Source organism: Porites lutea, chromosome 12 (genome assembly GCF_958299795.1).
Source record: "Porites lutea chromosome 12, jaPorLute2.1, whole genome shotgun sequence".
NCBI lineage: Eukaryota > Metazoa > Cnidaria > Anthozoa > Scleractinia > Poritidae > Porites > Porites lutea.
The window spans coordinates 8,376,517-8,393,048 of record NC_133212.1 but is presented as its reverse complement, the minus strand read 5'-3'; the positions used below and the strand labels follow the sequence as shown (position 1 = coordinate 8,393,048).

Here is a 16,532-nt window from a genome sequence, read left to right as displayed (position 1 = left end):
AGGCAACTTTAACTCAAAGTAATCTGGAGCTTTCTCGCGTATGTAAAAGCACTCGTTTCCTCCCAGACTTGTAATTGTTTTGTCACTATTGAGATAACTGTCCTTTAGCGAGTTGTGAAGTCCTGACAACATACCATGTATAACGTCTACTAGATTGACAATTTCCAGGGAGCACGGCCTTCCTCACAAATCAAAGTGAAGGAGAGCTCATTGTCTCACACATTTACCCACGTATAAGGGTAGATGATACGGGTCATGGCCACGTCCCAATCTTCACTTAGGTGCATTTAATTTGGCAATTGCATTATAAACTCAGCTGCCTTGTTTTCGGGAAACTGTTCTAAGCTTGCATCACTGGTCAACACCATGTTTAAACTGTTTGTCATTGTCTTTGACGATGAAAGTGTAGTACCACGTTGACAATACCGTTTAAAAATGAGATCTACCCACCACAACCACCGGTTAAATAGATTTTAATGGTTTGATCATCTTTGTACGAAATGGTAAGAACAAAACATGCTCTTTTTACTCGAGAGTTACCATTTGGGACCATTGCATGTGGGAGGGTAAGCGCTTATCACCAACTTGCCAGGGCTCTACAAGATTGGTTGCAACGTGTAAGGGATACTGATGGAGGAATACTAAAAGTCCCGGAAAATATCATATCCATATTTATGTTTTTGGGTGATGGATACTTCCATGTTCAAATGGACACCAGAACTAATTTTGCTTTGATCTGTTATCGACTCGAGTGCTCGAGCAGTTGGCACTATGATTAGAATCCGTTCATCCAAAGAGTTCCAAGTAACATTCCATTCCTTACATACTGTTATTTCGGTTTTAGACGGTCGCAGAGCAGTGTTCAGACACTGTAGGATTCCCTCCATTACATCCAGGGATGTTTGATACTTGCCCTAAGGTAAGGTGAAGAGATTGAAGTCATATGAACTCTGGAGGAGGACATGACAGGAATGCCCAACCATGATAACGGATATACAATATAATGCAGTCCTACTTCTGATTTCTCTTCATTTTTCAAAATAAATTTGTCGGGATAACGCCACTCGGTAAGAGGACTTGGAATTGGTTAAAAATAAATTGCTACTAGCATTACTGGGAAGCGTTATGTAAAAGTCGTTGTCTTGAATCATGCTTGTTGCAATGCCACCAGTTGCTTGTAAGGCAGCGTATTTGCTCGGTAAAAATAAGTATGTTATTCATTATTCATTTAACATTGACTAACTGAAATATTAGTAACCAGGGGCCGGTTGCTCGAAGCCTGGTTAGCGCTAACCGTTGGTTAAGAGGTATCAAAATGTATAAGTTTCCATGGTATTTAACGCTGGTTAGCACTAACCATGCTTCGAGCAACCCGGGCCAGAATGTCTTCCTTTATGATTTCTGACATCTTCTAAGTGGTGAGGTATAGAATGTACGAGCTCCCAAAGTGTATCTTAAGTCACATTTTTTTCAGGCGAAGCGTAGTCGCTGTCTTAGCTCGTCCAGTTTTTGGGGGCTCGATCTTTGTATGTTGTCTCACCAACGATAATCCAGATGGTCTCTAGAGGATTCACGTCACGTGAGTTTGCCAGCCGGTCGTCCTTTGGTATAAAGTTTGCAAATTCTTCTGATACCATGCCACCATGAAGTGTGCACCACTAAAGTACTAAAGCCTTCATCATTCATTTGTTTGCCTTACGGCATAATTCGATGTGACATGCAGTAAAATCAAAAATATTTACTTCTTTGTGAATAAAACAAAGCGTGATAAGTACAAAGCCTTAAATTTAAAATTTTTCTTTTCACCTTCAAAGTAACACGAAGACCTATGGTGCAAAGGCTTTCGGCATCTCTGCCTCTGAGCTATGGAATCAGTTACCTGATGACATTAGCTTAAGACATATATTTTTAAATATGGCTTTTAAAAATTAAATTATATTTTTTATGATCGTGTAAAGTGCATAGAGCTTCTGTATATACGCTACACAAATGTTTTATATTATTATTATTTTTTGGCCTCTTTCACCACCTGCTGAGCAAGGTTACAGCTCTATGAAGCCTTAGAATTGCTACAGGACCGTTGCCTTTTTATTTCGATACCGATTCAGTGGTCATACCGGGTATCAGAATCCACCTCTCGGACAATTCTTAGTCCAGTTTAAGGATGAACTGAACGGAAACGATAACACTGAAGAATTTGGATCGGGCCACAAGAAATACGGCTACAAGAAAAATCAAGAAAATGTATGCTGCAAAGTCCCTTGATTTTCACTAAACAGTGATCCTCATCAATGTTTGAATTATGAAGTCATGGATGTAAAACAAAATGTGTTAGCGGAAGTGCAAGAGCCATCGGATCAACCGCGTGAAACCAGGGTACCCAAAACGCATCAAATTGAACGCGATGCGAAGAAGTATGACTTTTACACTTTTCTGTCCTTAATAAACGCGTGGTCGACCCTGACACGTTCAAGACCTATCTGTATGGCTATTATGATTGTATAAATGGAACGTGGAACACTTTATGGAACTAGATGACTGATCTTGTCTTGAAGGCAAAAAAACTGTTGACTATTGAAAAAAAGTTGTTTAATAGTTGTGTTTTCTCTACGTCCCAGTTGCACACAGGCTTTTCCCTGTTTATGAATAAATGACTTTGACTGCATGTATTTCCACGAATGGTTTTGTCTTCTTTCCAAGAATCCCACGCGTGACCCCACGATCACGTGACACTCCTCTCCGTGCTATCCCACACAAGCACTTTCCGATGATGTCCAGACGCTCCCCGAATTCTTCCGACAATCTTCCGAACCCTTCACGTGATTCCCACACGTGATCTCACGGATCTAGACGAACGCGACCTCTTCACCATATTTGCGTAAAAACTCCCTAGAAGCCCTACTTACGTAGGTTGGAGCCGGTCACACTTCCCGGTCTAGGATAGTTTTTCCTCGGACAATAACCATATTTAGCCTGTCAAATATTCTGAAGTAACATGACCAATACTGTAAAAAGAACTAACTCCACACGGCAAATCACGAGTAGAAGGACAACTGGGCTATACACTCGGTACCGTAATTATATACGCAATTTTTGCAGTTGCGAAATGAAAGCCTGAAACGTATTCAGGCTTGTACGGGATTCATACAAACCTTGCGTATATAACTGCGATGATCTTCCTTCATATAGTTCTTCACTCCGCAGTTCACACATATGATTTTCATATATTCATAACTTCACACTCGGTACCGTAAGTAAACACGACCACTACGGCCAAGAGCGAACTGACGTACATGTACGGAGAAGTTAGAAGAAAACAATAAATCAAACCATACGTACTGTCGTACGGAGAAGTGGTAAAAAGACAACTGCAATTACGAACAAAAAAAACAACTTGTACCACGAACTGCCTTGAAAAGCGCTAACAAGACAAAGATAATTCCACATGAGCAAACTATCGCACAGGAAATCCTTTAGACAGTGTTAAGAAGAGAACTGTAATACCGTACAAAGAAACTGCCATGCGGAAAGGTGTTCAAAAGACTGGGCTTAGCGTATAAACGAACAATGGCGTGAGATACAGAAATGTGTAGATGGTTTATTAGTAATGATTCATTGCACACAGGCAGACGCCAGTTTACTTTCTGTCATGCAGTCCAGCTACTTCCACTAACGGTAAAGATCGGAGGTAATAACCGGCCATCCAAACATTTTGACAGGCCGTTAATTCAAGCTCTGATATTAAATATTTTGCTCATTGGTACTTACTATCTTCGTCCGTTTCGACAGAGATAGCGGGTTCGCTAAAAGGCCCACTTCCTTTTGAAGTAGCAGCAGACACTTCAATGTTGTAGATTGTAAACTCTTTGAGCCTTAACAAGGTTGCTTGCCTTGTTGGAGCATTCACTTCCTGGGTTTGACGAATACCATCACTAGATTCTTGGTAAGAAACTGTGTAACTGAGTATAATACCATTTCTTCCAGCTTCTGGAACGTAGCCCCATTCCACCAAAATGCTGGTAGAACTCAGATTGCGTCCCTGGACACCATCTGGAAAAGCTGTTGGCTCTGAAAGAGGTTTACTGTTTTGTTTTGTTTTGTTTTGTTTTTTAACATTTAAATCTTTTATAACGTGCTTTTATTTAGAAGGATTGTAGAACCCACTGTGGCGCAGAAAATGATGGATTGAACGAACTTATTTCGGGTGGCGAGGCTAGAAAGCTCTCCGTAAGCGCTGGAAGAGTTGGAGAAAAAGGAATTTAAAGTGACATGCAACTGAAAAAGCATTTAAAAGAGGAATTGGATTATGAAACGAAAGAAATAAACATTGATACTATTATTATTATTATTATTATTATTATTGTTATTGTTATTATTATTATTATTATTATTATTATTATTATTATTGTTATTATTATTAGTAGCAGTGCCGTTTAAGCGTTCAAAGAAGCCGCTTATTTTGTACGTCATACCAAGAGTTAAACAATAAAACTGTGGTGTATCCTTAAGTTAAAAATGGCAAGACTCATTAATAGTGGGATATGTTTTCAGTCAAACGAACGTAGTTTTTGCTGCGGATCTGGGTTATATTATAGACATTGGGACCAGTTAAAGTATAACTGGGAGCTGAAAGATCTGGTTTCTTGTGTATCAAGTTAGTATGTAAGTACTGTGGTAGCATAGTATTAGCCTGCATGGCAGGCGTTCAAAAGTGAATGGAAGGGGAATTTGAGCGCGAGACCGCTCACACTACCGAAGTTCCCTTTCCCTTCCCTGTCGAGTATTTGATAGGTCAGGTTTCCCCTGGTTAGTTGACTTGGTAGTGTGCAATGCCCTATGGGGACAGGGATGGGAATACCCTATACCAAGTCAACTGAAGAAAGGTATATAAATATAGGGAGTGTAAGAGTAATAAATCCTGTTCGGATATAGTGGATGAATTGGTTTTTTTTTCCATTGAAATGCTGAGCAATAATACATGCATGCAGGATTATGGTGGGTGAGAAAAATGGGACAGACATACAGACACTGCGGGACAATCGGTTGAGCTAAACCGACCAGCTTTACGTGAAACGTACATGTGTGATTTGGGAGTGCTTTCCACTTGGGAATGAAAAAAAAAACGCAAAAATAAGCCACTTTGTCAGCGCTGATCTTCATTCAGGTGACAAAAAACTTCAGCGCTTGACTTAATACACTTACTGTCTTCATCTGTAATGACAATAATGGGATCACTTCTGCTGCCACCTCCTTTAGCAGTAGATGCAAACACTGTAATGCTGTAGTTGGTGTATTTCTTCAATCCAGCTAATGTAGCATTTGTTCTTGGAGCAATCACTATCTTCGTTCCTGGATTACCACTGGGCACCTCTGTGTAGGTGACTGTATAATTCACTATAATACCATTTTGATTGTCTGCTGGGACGTCATCCCACTGTACAAAAATGCTGGTAGAGGTCACATTGTTTCCTGTGACATTAGCTGGGGGGGCATTTGGTACTACAATAACAAAAACACCAACAACGTTTCAAAAAAACAATCATAGCAAATACACTGAAATAGAAAACACTCAGTAAAGTGAAAGCCCTTGTAAACATCCCTCAGGAAGCAGAAAAAGTGTCCATAACTGTAGCTAGCTGCTGGAATGGTTTTTGTAAACAGGGAGTTTACACATGGTTTTGTCAAGAGTTACATGTTACATGACCTTAGGGTGTAGCCTACATGTATAAAAGCAACAAATAGCAGTTGGACATCAAACAATGTCCTATTCAAATTAGCTCATAATTAACACAATGATTGGACAGATCATCTAAATTGTGCTAGAGACTCTACACTGTATCACAAAGAAACAAAAAATGAACACTTTGACTCATACACACTACTGCAAAACCTTTAAAGAACTATAATGCACTCAGGTGGTGGCCATAACTTAATAGATCTATGAGTGTTCAGTACATTAAGAACCATTTACATCTATCTTTAAAACATACTTAAAAAATGCAAAAAATTTAAATATGTACAACAAGAAAACTTAATTTACAGAAACCTCATAAGTAGAAGCCTGAAAAAAAAACAGCCAATATGCTGTGACACCTACCACTGTTTTCTCAGCAGAATGGTGTCTGAGGAACAAGCACAGAAACTCCACACTAATGACATGTCACTATCCAGATCTGGGTAGTGCTTCAGCAATTGGCTGAAGCAAATTCCCTCAGGACACAACCAATCAGAAGTAATACCCAGATCTGGGTCATCAGTATAGAATTTCTGCAGTCATTTTGAAGGAAACCAGTGGTGGCTTCGAACAATGCTGGGTGTGTTTTCAGGCTAGAGAAGCAACAAAAAATTTATGTAACAAGCATACCTTCTTCATCTGTGGTTGTGGTGATTACTGAGCTTACAGCACTGGAACCAACTTCGTTAGCAGCAAACACCCGTATGTAATATGTCCGTCCAGGATGTAGGCCTACAAGAGAAGCATTTGTGAAGGAGCTCGATACCACACAGCCACTACTTGACAGCCCTGAACATCTAGCCTCTGCAAATCCCTGATTATCTGTACTGATCTCTACAGTGTAGTTAAGAATATCACTGTCGCCATTGAAGCCAGGTGTCCAGGAGATATTCACAACTCGTGAGGTCTTAGAGATAACTGTCACATTCTCTGGTGGGCTTGGGACCACTACAAAAAGAAAATACATGCAGTACAGCAGTTTTTTTTTTTTAACAATTACCAACGGTCTCCCACACCTATTATAATAATTGAAGTGCTCAGCATATTAAAATAACACTAACCTAGATGCAGATACTTACAACAAAACATGCCAGCCTCTGGAGATGTGAAATCTAGGCACTATCTCATAGGCATTACCCCCTCCCTCCAACCCAGGAAAAAATCAATGTTACTCCCATACATATCAACCGAATCTCAATTCTAGCATGGGTGTGGCTATAAGGGCATTTAAGACCTACATGAAATACAGACCACCAGCATTCACTTTGTAAAATAACCTTTGCCAGTTGTACAAACATTTTTAAAATGCCCCAGAAACCATAACAAAAGAATGTTTTGAGTTTTGCAAAACAAGGAGGCTAAATTCCAACCTAAAGCGCAGAAAAGCTCAAAAGTCAATTTTATCCAGGAGATTTAGTGACCTGTATGGAAGGCTTGAAGGCTGGTTGTCGTAACTGAGAGACTCCCTGGTAATATCCTGGGGAGCTAACATAAATTTAAAAGTACAGTATTTACATGTATATTGAGCACTGCAGAGTGGAGTCAGATTCTCTTATCAGTAGCTTAGTGGTGATTGTAATGTACAGTTGGTACATTACAATCACCATTAATGTACAGACTGATTGGAAAAGATTTCATGCAAAAGAGTTACACCTAATTAGTCAAAGTTGGTCATATGTCCCACATGGCATTATAAATTGGGTCATTTCAGTTATGGTCTGGGTCAAGCTATGCTATTGAAACTTGGAACAATATTATTGATATCACCCAATATATCACCAACTGTATATCATAGTTCTTTAATGCTTTTCAGAATTTTTAGTTTCTTTATTCCAATGAACAGTCAAATTGTTATTGTAAAGCTAAAACGTTATCTAAAAAGTGACAGACTAATTCTGAATAAAAGGTGACAAATAAATGCACAAACAATTTTTTAAATTAAATTTCATGCTTCCAATGCCACCAGTAACTATAGCAACAGTTTAAATCATGTTTGCAAGGTACATGCAAAGTCAAATTGCTCAAGATCGATCTTCCCGTTAAGCAGTCAGACAACCATTAAGTCATCAACTCTATCAGAGCCAAAATGAAATAAGCTGTGTTTTTTCATATTTATAAACAAAACGAAAACACAAGAAACAAGTTGACAAATGAACTGTGAATCGGTTGGCAAAGAATTGTATGCAGAATGTCGAAGTGTATGCTCCAGTCTCTCCCAAAATTGTGTCACGTCGAACGCGTGCACTTCGCATGCTCATTTCAGGCCAGTAAGCACACCTATTTTTTTTTCAATTTACTTTTAATATATATATATCTGTCTGGATTTGATAAAAGGTACCTCCCGAAATTTCAAGTGCATTTTAACAATTTGACCCTTGAGGTTAATAAAAACCAGTTGAAAGTCGCTAGTTAGGGCTTAAAACGGACGAATTAAGGGGACTCGACCCAGTTTCGTTTAAGGGGTACCATCCTACTTTGAAGCTCTCTGGTATCCCCACCTTTACTTTCATCGTAAGTATAACACATAGAATGGATAACATATAGATCAATCTACAATATAACATAAAATTTTTGGCGATCGGAGTAAATGTCACGTGGTTATAATGCCACGCCCCTTTAAGGTCTGAGTCGAAAATTTGTTGTTGCCAGCATTTTTTCGTGAGAATCTCTCGGCTACACATAGTGCACATTAGTGCCTTGCGCTGAACAGAGTTTCACCAAAATCGCAAAGACCCAATTCGAGAAATTCAGTGGTTTCTAAATTTAGGTCATAATTTATGCGAAAATGATAAGCAAACTTTACACGGATTATATCTAATAAACTATGAGATGAATCTCTGTATTTTGGGCATCTTTATAACAGATGGGTCCTTGCAAGTCAGCAAAACAATTTAGGGCCTTGTAAATGCGCACAATTTCGAGCAAAGCAAACATAGAAATTATAGTTTTCGCTATTTGTTGACGTTTGTCAGCGTTTAAGAGTCAATCTCACGAAAAAAGTATTTTCTTAAAAAATTCGTAGTTTTTTTTTCCTTCAAATTTTTTCCGGGCCACAATTGATTAACAGACTACCCGGACTCTGAATTTCATGGTCATTGAAAAACTGTGACATTACCTTCTATAAGCCCAAACTTGAGTAAACATTGAAGATTTTTAGCGTTTTGGCTGAGTTTGTGCTTTGGGAGTTGTCTATTGTTTCTAGTCTGTCATTATACAGCATTCTTGTTCAGCACGCGTGCAATGACCACGCTTGGCTGACTTCCGAATGCTCACCGAGATATGATAATTTGGTATAAGAAAATAGAAGGGATTCCCGTCACGAGTTGGTTTAATTATTGGCTTGCATTAAACCTATGAAAAAATGATATTTTTGTAATAGTAAGTAGATTTAGTGTGCAGCACTTCTTGATTTTTTTGCAAAGGCACAAGAAGCACGAGAATTGATTAAAAATTGTGAGTTAAACCTCTATGTATCACGCGATGGCCTGTCTCACTGTACCAAAATTATCATATTCAGAAGTCAGCCAAGCGCGGTCATTGCACGCGTGCTGAACAAGAATGCTGTTTTTGACAGACTAGAAACAATAGACAACTCCCAAAGCACAAAGTCAGCCAAAACGCTAAACATCTTCAATGTTTACTCAAGTTTGGGCTTATAGAAGATAATGTCACAGTTTTTCAATGACCATGAAATTCAGCATCCGGGTAGTTAGTTAATCAATTGTGGCCCTGAAAAAATTTGAGGAAAAAAAACTACGAATGTTTAAGAAAATGCTTTTTTCGTGAGAAGGACTCTTAAACGCTGACAAACGTCAACAAATTGCGAAAACTATAATTTCTATATGTTTGCTTTGCTCGAAATCGCGCGCATTTACAAAGCCCTAAATTGTTTTGCGGACTTGCAAGGACCCATCTGTTATAAGGATGCCCAAAATACAGAGATTCATCTCATAGTTTATTAGATATAATCCATGTAAAGTTTGCTTATCATTCTCGCATAAATTATGACCTAAATTTGGAAACTGCTGAATTTCTCGAATTGGGTCTTTGCGATTTTGGTGAAACTCTGTTCAGCGCAAGGCACTAATGCGCACTATGTGTAACCGAGAGATTTTCACGAAAAAATGCCGGCAACAGCAGATTTTCGACTCAGACCTCAAAGGGGCGTGGCATTATAACCACATGACATTTACTCCGATCGCCAAAAATTTTATGTTATATTGTAGATTGATCTATATGTTATCCATTCTATGTGTTAGACTTACGATAAAAGTAAAGGTGGGGATACCAGAGAGCTTCAAAGTAGGATGGTACCCCCCAAAAAAAACTGGGTCGAGTCACCTTAATCACTGGCAACACACGAAAAGTTGCTCTTGACAAAAGCGACAGATTTGTAACGAAATGAACAACATTTAAAAGCACAGAAATAATGACCTTTCAGTCTCTTAAACTATAGCGAGATGCCCGAATAAAACAGACCTAGAATCCACCTTTCTTGACCCCACGATCGGTTGTCTAATAAGAGAAAATCACTTCAACTAAACACTTACAAAGCGTTTTCATGCCGGTACACAATATTCTTGTAACACAAGTGCCACGACATACCTGAAATCTGTCTGTCAACAACTTCAGGAAATCACACAATTAACCAGGTTCGAGGCACTGATAAAACTATCCACAACCAACCAGACACAATGTTTCCACACTTAATACGGGCGAAATATCATCACATTACTTTCTCTCAATAACTCTCGCTTTCTCCACACAAATCATCACATGTAAACTTTACTGACACAGTCGATTTATTCAAGATCCAAGATGTAGACGAGCCGTTTTGAAAGGGACACATGGACGCCCGCCTTCAAAACAAATTTTTACTAAGTCTCTGGCCTGGTCAGAAATCAGCATCAATTTTGCTCTCAACGAATATTTTTGACTCCTAAAGGCTACTTTTTGAGGCCAGAGACTCATCTCCGCCCAAATCAAAGCTCGCAATATGATGCCTTTCCGTCTCAAGCCCGGGATCAGTGTTTCACCCGTTTAGCCAAAATGAGACGAAATACGGTAACATATAGGACGACGGCAGACTTTGCCAATCGTGAGACTTGTTCCTTCATAAGGCTTAATGATGCCTTCCGGAAAACTTTCCGGATTGGGTAGGGATGGCACGTTGCATGGGACCTATGAGTCCCGTCCGTGCCTATTCCCTCTGGGCAGGCCTGTATCCAGAAAAGCTTGTAAAACTAGAAACCTAGAGAATTAACCGACCATGGAATTAATTAATAACAAAAAAATTTTGTACAATAATTATGATTATTGTAAAGTTTACTGTTATAACTAACCTTGAATTATAACTGTTGCAGTAGCAGATGAACTATTAATTCTGTTTGTAACAACACAGGTATAATCCCCAGAGTCAGATGAATTACTTGAGGCGATAGTTAACTGTACTGTGCTGTCATTGAAATGAGTAATAATCCCTCTTACTCCAGCTTCTTCAGAACCATTCTTTGATATAACATTTCCATCTTTTTCCCATCTCACTTCTGATATTGAAGGTGATGTGTTATAATGACAAGTCAGTTGTATTTCATTTCCTATCACCACAAACTGTTGCACCTCACCATCAATTGTTACTTCTGGAGCAACTGTATAGTAGTAAAAAAAGTGTTGGATGTTCTGTTATTACAGTGTACATGTAGGGATGCTAGAATGTTAACTTTCAATGTATAACTCTGAGATTCAGTTAGCACCTGAAAACTTTTTTAAAAAAATTAACTTCATTCTGGAAGTATAATAAATGCATACTCTTAATTGCCAATGAGCAGCCTTGAGAAGATGCGAGACCGCGAGGCGGCAGCCGAATAGAGCTGTGCACGAAAAATTATAACGCAGCGAAATTTTTGGTGTCTTTGAAGCAAAATAATATGGAAGGCTTCGTTGGCGCCCCATAATTTTATTAGCTTTAAAAAGAGACCAAATATAAGTCTGTATGTTAAATATATGTGGACTTCAATATGACTTTTTGAGGATTTTAAGTTTGCTTATAACACCACTTGATTTTACACAAAACGACTTGTGCCCACCTTTGGACGAAAACACAAACTTCAATATCTCGAAAAATTCGTAAAGTCGGGATTTCAAATTCTTTATACAGTAAAACAGTTTAGTTCACTATTTTCAAAAGACAAATTAAAGCAAGGGACACACATACACCAAACCCATGATCCGCCTTCCCCATGCATGTTGTGGGAGAACTGCCGTGTGGTTCCCAGCCAACATCTCCCACATGTGTTGTGTGGAGCTGGCACTTAAAGGACTCGCCTCAGCAGGAAAGGGTCTTTTACACACAAGTTTTCCCCGGTCACTGACTGATGGCTATGCCATGCTGATGAGCCCCAGTAAGGGCGAAACAGCTGTACATGGCTTCCACTGCCTGCGTGATATAGCTGTGCGCATACATCAGGTAATGGCCAGGCCGTGGGCTGGTGTATGTGCGCCCCTTGCTTTAAGTTTGCACTATTAAGTTCAATCTATTTTTCATCAATTACTGTATTTCATGACATTTCTCCACTAATTCAACAGCGCGTGCATACAGGTAAAATCTTCGCTCGTTGGCACTTAGCGATAGCTATAACTAGTTAATAGACTTTCTTGAGTTTCAGGTTCAATTTCAGTTTCAGTTGATTTTGTACGTAGCAAAGGTGTTCTTACAAAGAGATCCACAATACCTACGAGTACATGTACATTGTACATGTAGCTGATATTTCCATAGCCTGTTCCATGCAGGCTCCAAGATAGTGGGAAAAAGGGTTTTTCGCTTGCTCACTTTTCCGCTGCTTCAACGTTTTACAGTTCTCGTTCCCTTTTTTCACTCAACTACACTGACCAAGAGCCTGGCACAGGCTAATGCTTCTATCATTACAAATAAGGTCTATCGCAATATTGATGCTGCATGTAATAAATATTCACAGCATGAATTCAACATAAGGCCTGCCAATATTTTGGCTTTTGTATTTATAGTCAAGAACAGACAGCAAAAAGTTTGAGTGTAAAACATTATCAGAAATGTTAGGAAAAAAGTGAAGTACAGAGAATACCATAAGCTTATCATTATATGTAAGCAAAATAAGACATATGAACAAAATATCAATATTATCAAAGTTGGAGAATTAAAATATCTGAAGGATTAATTACTGTTGTAAAAATTCGACTGCACAAAGTTTCCTTTTTAGCTTAATAACAGAATCAAAGGCAGAGAGGAAGAAGATTTAATGACAAGGGCTAAATGGTTTTAAAATACTCAGAATACTTTGATTCATCATTAAAACATTAATTGATCATACATTCTGGAAGATTTAATACATGCATGACAGTGCACCTGTGTACAACGAAAGCAAAGTTGACTTGTACGTAACTCGATTATCGCTTTATAAGCAATAAAATTATTATATAAGAAATGCAGTTTTTCTGTATTCAAAAACAAAAATTTGGGAAAGATATGGTGTAGCGCGGTCTTGAAAGCTACACCGTGAGAATTCTTATAGTAGACCGACATAGAGTCGTTTCAGCTTGCTTATGCGTTGTGTTTTTCGGTATATAATGTGCGGGCAATTTTTAAAGTATATATCTACAACAGAAGAAACGAGACTTTAAGATATAACGACATGATTCAAAAGGTGAAGTACATAAACGCGAGAAACCCGACTGTAAATACACAAACGTAAAATTATTTCCGCTTTGTGAATTCAACGAATAAGTAGTAAAAACGTTTGGTTTCAAAATCAAATAGAGTTTTTACCTTCACTAATAACGGGCGAATGGAATACCAACAGCAGAAAGAGAGAAAACCAACAAGACGAATGATATTTTAGGACGATTCTTCCTGCAAGACGTTCGTCCATATTTTGAAAGCATAAACTTGACCGAGCTGAAATATTCCTCTCCCCTCCCCTGAGCGGAAATCGAAAGCGAGGGTGGCAATTGGCAAAGTACTTGGTGAGGTCACGACTCGAAATAAACCGCACATTTCCATAATTAATCGCCCTTAACAATGTTAAGATTTGTCGAAAATTCGTAACTTCGACGCTATTTACGTTCATTTCTAAATTTCTTGAGTTCAATTGAAAAGAACGACGTAGGAAATAAAGGATGCAATTGATAAAAGTGAATATATCGGCTCAAGTTGTCGGGGCAACACAGAAGGAAATATCACGAAGGGATAGTTCGAGACAAGCTCTTGACGTCACGCATTCCTTTCTTAAAAGACGGTAAAAGTCAAAACAATGACATATATATCAACAACTCAAGTTATGTTTAACAAAATAACAATAGTTTTACTTTTCTAAGGTTCAGTATCATGCTGTTTTATTATTACTATTTTACATGTTTTGGCGTGAAACTAACACGCGATAACCTTTTTATTCAAGGTGAGGACCCGACCATTATAAAGCCGGATTAGCCTTTCTTCACACAAAAACAGATCGGAAGTTCTAAAAATGGAGTTTTCAAACCATTTTTGGTAAGGAACTTGTGTCTTATGAGTGTTAGTTTCAGCCTTGGAAAGGACAGGATGGCTTCCGCGGTCTTCCACCGACTACAAATATGGCCAACAGGGAAGAACCGGAATCGGTTCTTTATACTTGGCATTTTTTTGCTTTTCCTTTCTTCTTATTATTGTTTGTTCATATTTTCAAAATAATTAATTAATCTCCGTTGGAAGAAAAAATTAAATCAGTTTTGCTTCTATTACATCCAGTAATAATCAATAACTAAAAAGAGCTCAAGAGATGTCGAACCTTTGAAAAGTTTGCATAACTTTAAAGGAAACCGAAAAAAAGCTTTTGCTAATCACACCTTGGTGTTAATGACCGATTTGTCGGAATAGACGGATTATGGTAGGATAATCCGTCTCAATAGGGATTTTACGCGGCAGCGACGACGACGTCAGTGAAAACATCACTAGTAAAAAGTATTTGCGTTCTTTTAAAAACTTCATCGCGATTGTCACAACCCATTTGACATTTTGACTCAGATGTACGCGAATTTTCCTGGAGTTTAAATTACAAGAAACCGCATTCAAAATAAATAAAAAGGCAGAAAAATTCTTCGCATGTCCTACATAACGTGAAATTGGGTAATTTCACGTCGTTTTTCAAGGATAAACGAGACGGTCCTCATTTTAACCGAAAAAAAAATCGTGATTTCATCCGTCTGTCTGTCTGTATGTTGGTCTGTATTGTTTCCGCTTTCCTTCTTGTGCCTTCTTTGTACGTAACAAGTCCGACTACTACTTATTGTGCCATTCCTACTCTTTCTCTGCCGGCTTCTATGGAATTAATGGTCGTGAGTATTTTCATCTCTTTTAATTATAGGGTATCACGAGTCGGCGAATGATCAGGTTTACGAAAAGGAAAAATCGTCTATGATCTTGATACCGCTATAGCTTTATATGGAACGTTATTGCATTCAGTTATGTATAGATGGTTAGTGTATTGAACAATTAGCATTTATATAGCTGGTTCAATTAAGATTGCTTTGAGCAGTAGGAATAGCCCACGTTCGATATATTAAAATTCTAACATGACACCGAGGCTTTCTGGTCATTTTTCTATATTTGGTTTGATCTTCTTCGTGCTCAAGTCTCTTATTGGAATTGCGAGACAATAAGGTCGTGAAAAATTTGCAATGTGTCCCTGAGGCCTCGGGGTCATGTTATAATTTTAATATATTGAACGTGTGCTATTAATGGGCATTGGGAAGCTATTGTTTGGTGTTTACTCAAGAAAATCATTGCATTGTTCTATATGCCCAAATACCAATGACCAAAGGAACCTTTTTTGATTTAGCTGTATATAGCCCATCCTCGGAAACCCAGGGGCAGTCAGTCGACTGACTGCCCCTAGGTCTCCGAGGATATATATGGCCTCAGGATTACATTTAGTGGTGCAACCGAACTCCGGTGAGCAAACTTCGCATAAACCAATAGAGAATAGGCCTTTTTCCGATCCGGCCTGGTTTGACTGACATTTTGCCTCATGCAAGGGAATCCAAGACAGTCTTGGATTCTGGATTCCATGCCATGAATTCCGGATTCTAGGTACTTGATTCCAATCCTTAGTAGGATTCCGGATTCTTTGAGCTGTATTCTGGATTCCAAAGCTCAGGATACCGGATTCCACGAGCAAAAATTGTACGGATTCCGGAATCCGGATTCCTTTACATGGGTTGAGACATTATTGTCGATGCAATAAGTGGTACTTACAATGCACTGAGAGTGACCCCGCCTCCGAAGTTGCAGAACCAATGCTGTTGTTTGCCACACATCTGTATTGCCCTTCATCTGACCGATGAACATTCTGTATTGTTAAAGAGTGAACTTTTCCTGAGTTTGATTCGCTTAGATCCGAATCTGCTGGGATGTTAAGAGTCAGGTTATCTTTTGTCCAGTCGATGCTGGGTTCAGGGTTTCCATCTACAGTGCAGTTAAAGATAGCAGTCTCTCCCTCTATTTTCACGATATTGACAGGATGTTTGGGGAACCCAGGCGCATCTGGAAGGGAAAAAGTACAAGGCTACTAATCAGGATAAGATTTCTAAGTAGAATGTTCATAACTACTGTTTGATAAATGAAAAAGTCTGTGGGTGTGAATTTAGTCGATGGCGCAAACTTTGTAAACAGCTTGGACAGTTTCCTTAGTCAATTCTCTTGTCAGGTCTTGATATTTATCAATTTTGTCCTTCTCCTTCAGTTCTAGTTGGGTGACAAAATACAGCCGGATTTGTATGAAATCATCCA

At 38.7% G+C, this 16,532-nt stretch overlaps 1 protein-coding gene across 1 annotated transcript in view; it reads right to left on the bottom strand.

The window, feature by feature from the left end:
- Positions 1-16,532, bottom strand: part of LOC140953667 (tyrosine-protein phosphatase Lar-like) — an 88,795-nt gene that overhangs the window by 64,119 nt on the left and 8,144 nt on the right. The window contains exons 9-13 of the mRNA XM_073403079.1: positions 15,999-16,286; positions 11,077-11,382; positions 6,365-6,682; positions 5,203-5,499; positions 3,769-4,068 (exon numbers count right to left, since the gene is read on the bottom strand). Coding sequence (XP_073259180.1) covers positions 3,769-4,068; positions 5,203-5,499; positions 6,365-6,682; positions 11,077-11,382; positions 15,999-16,286 — 1,509 coding nt within the window. The remainder of the gene's footprint in view (positions 1-3,768; positions 4,069-5,202; positions 5,500-6,364; positions 6,683-11,076; positions 11,383-15,998; positions 16,287-16,532) is intronic.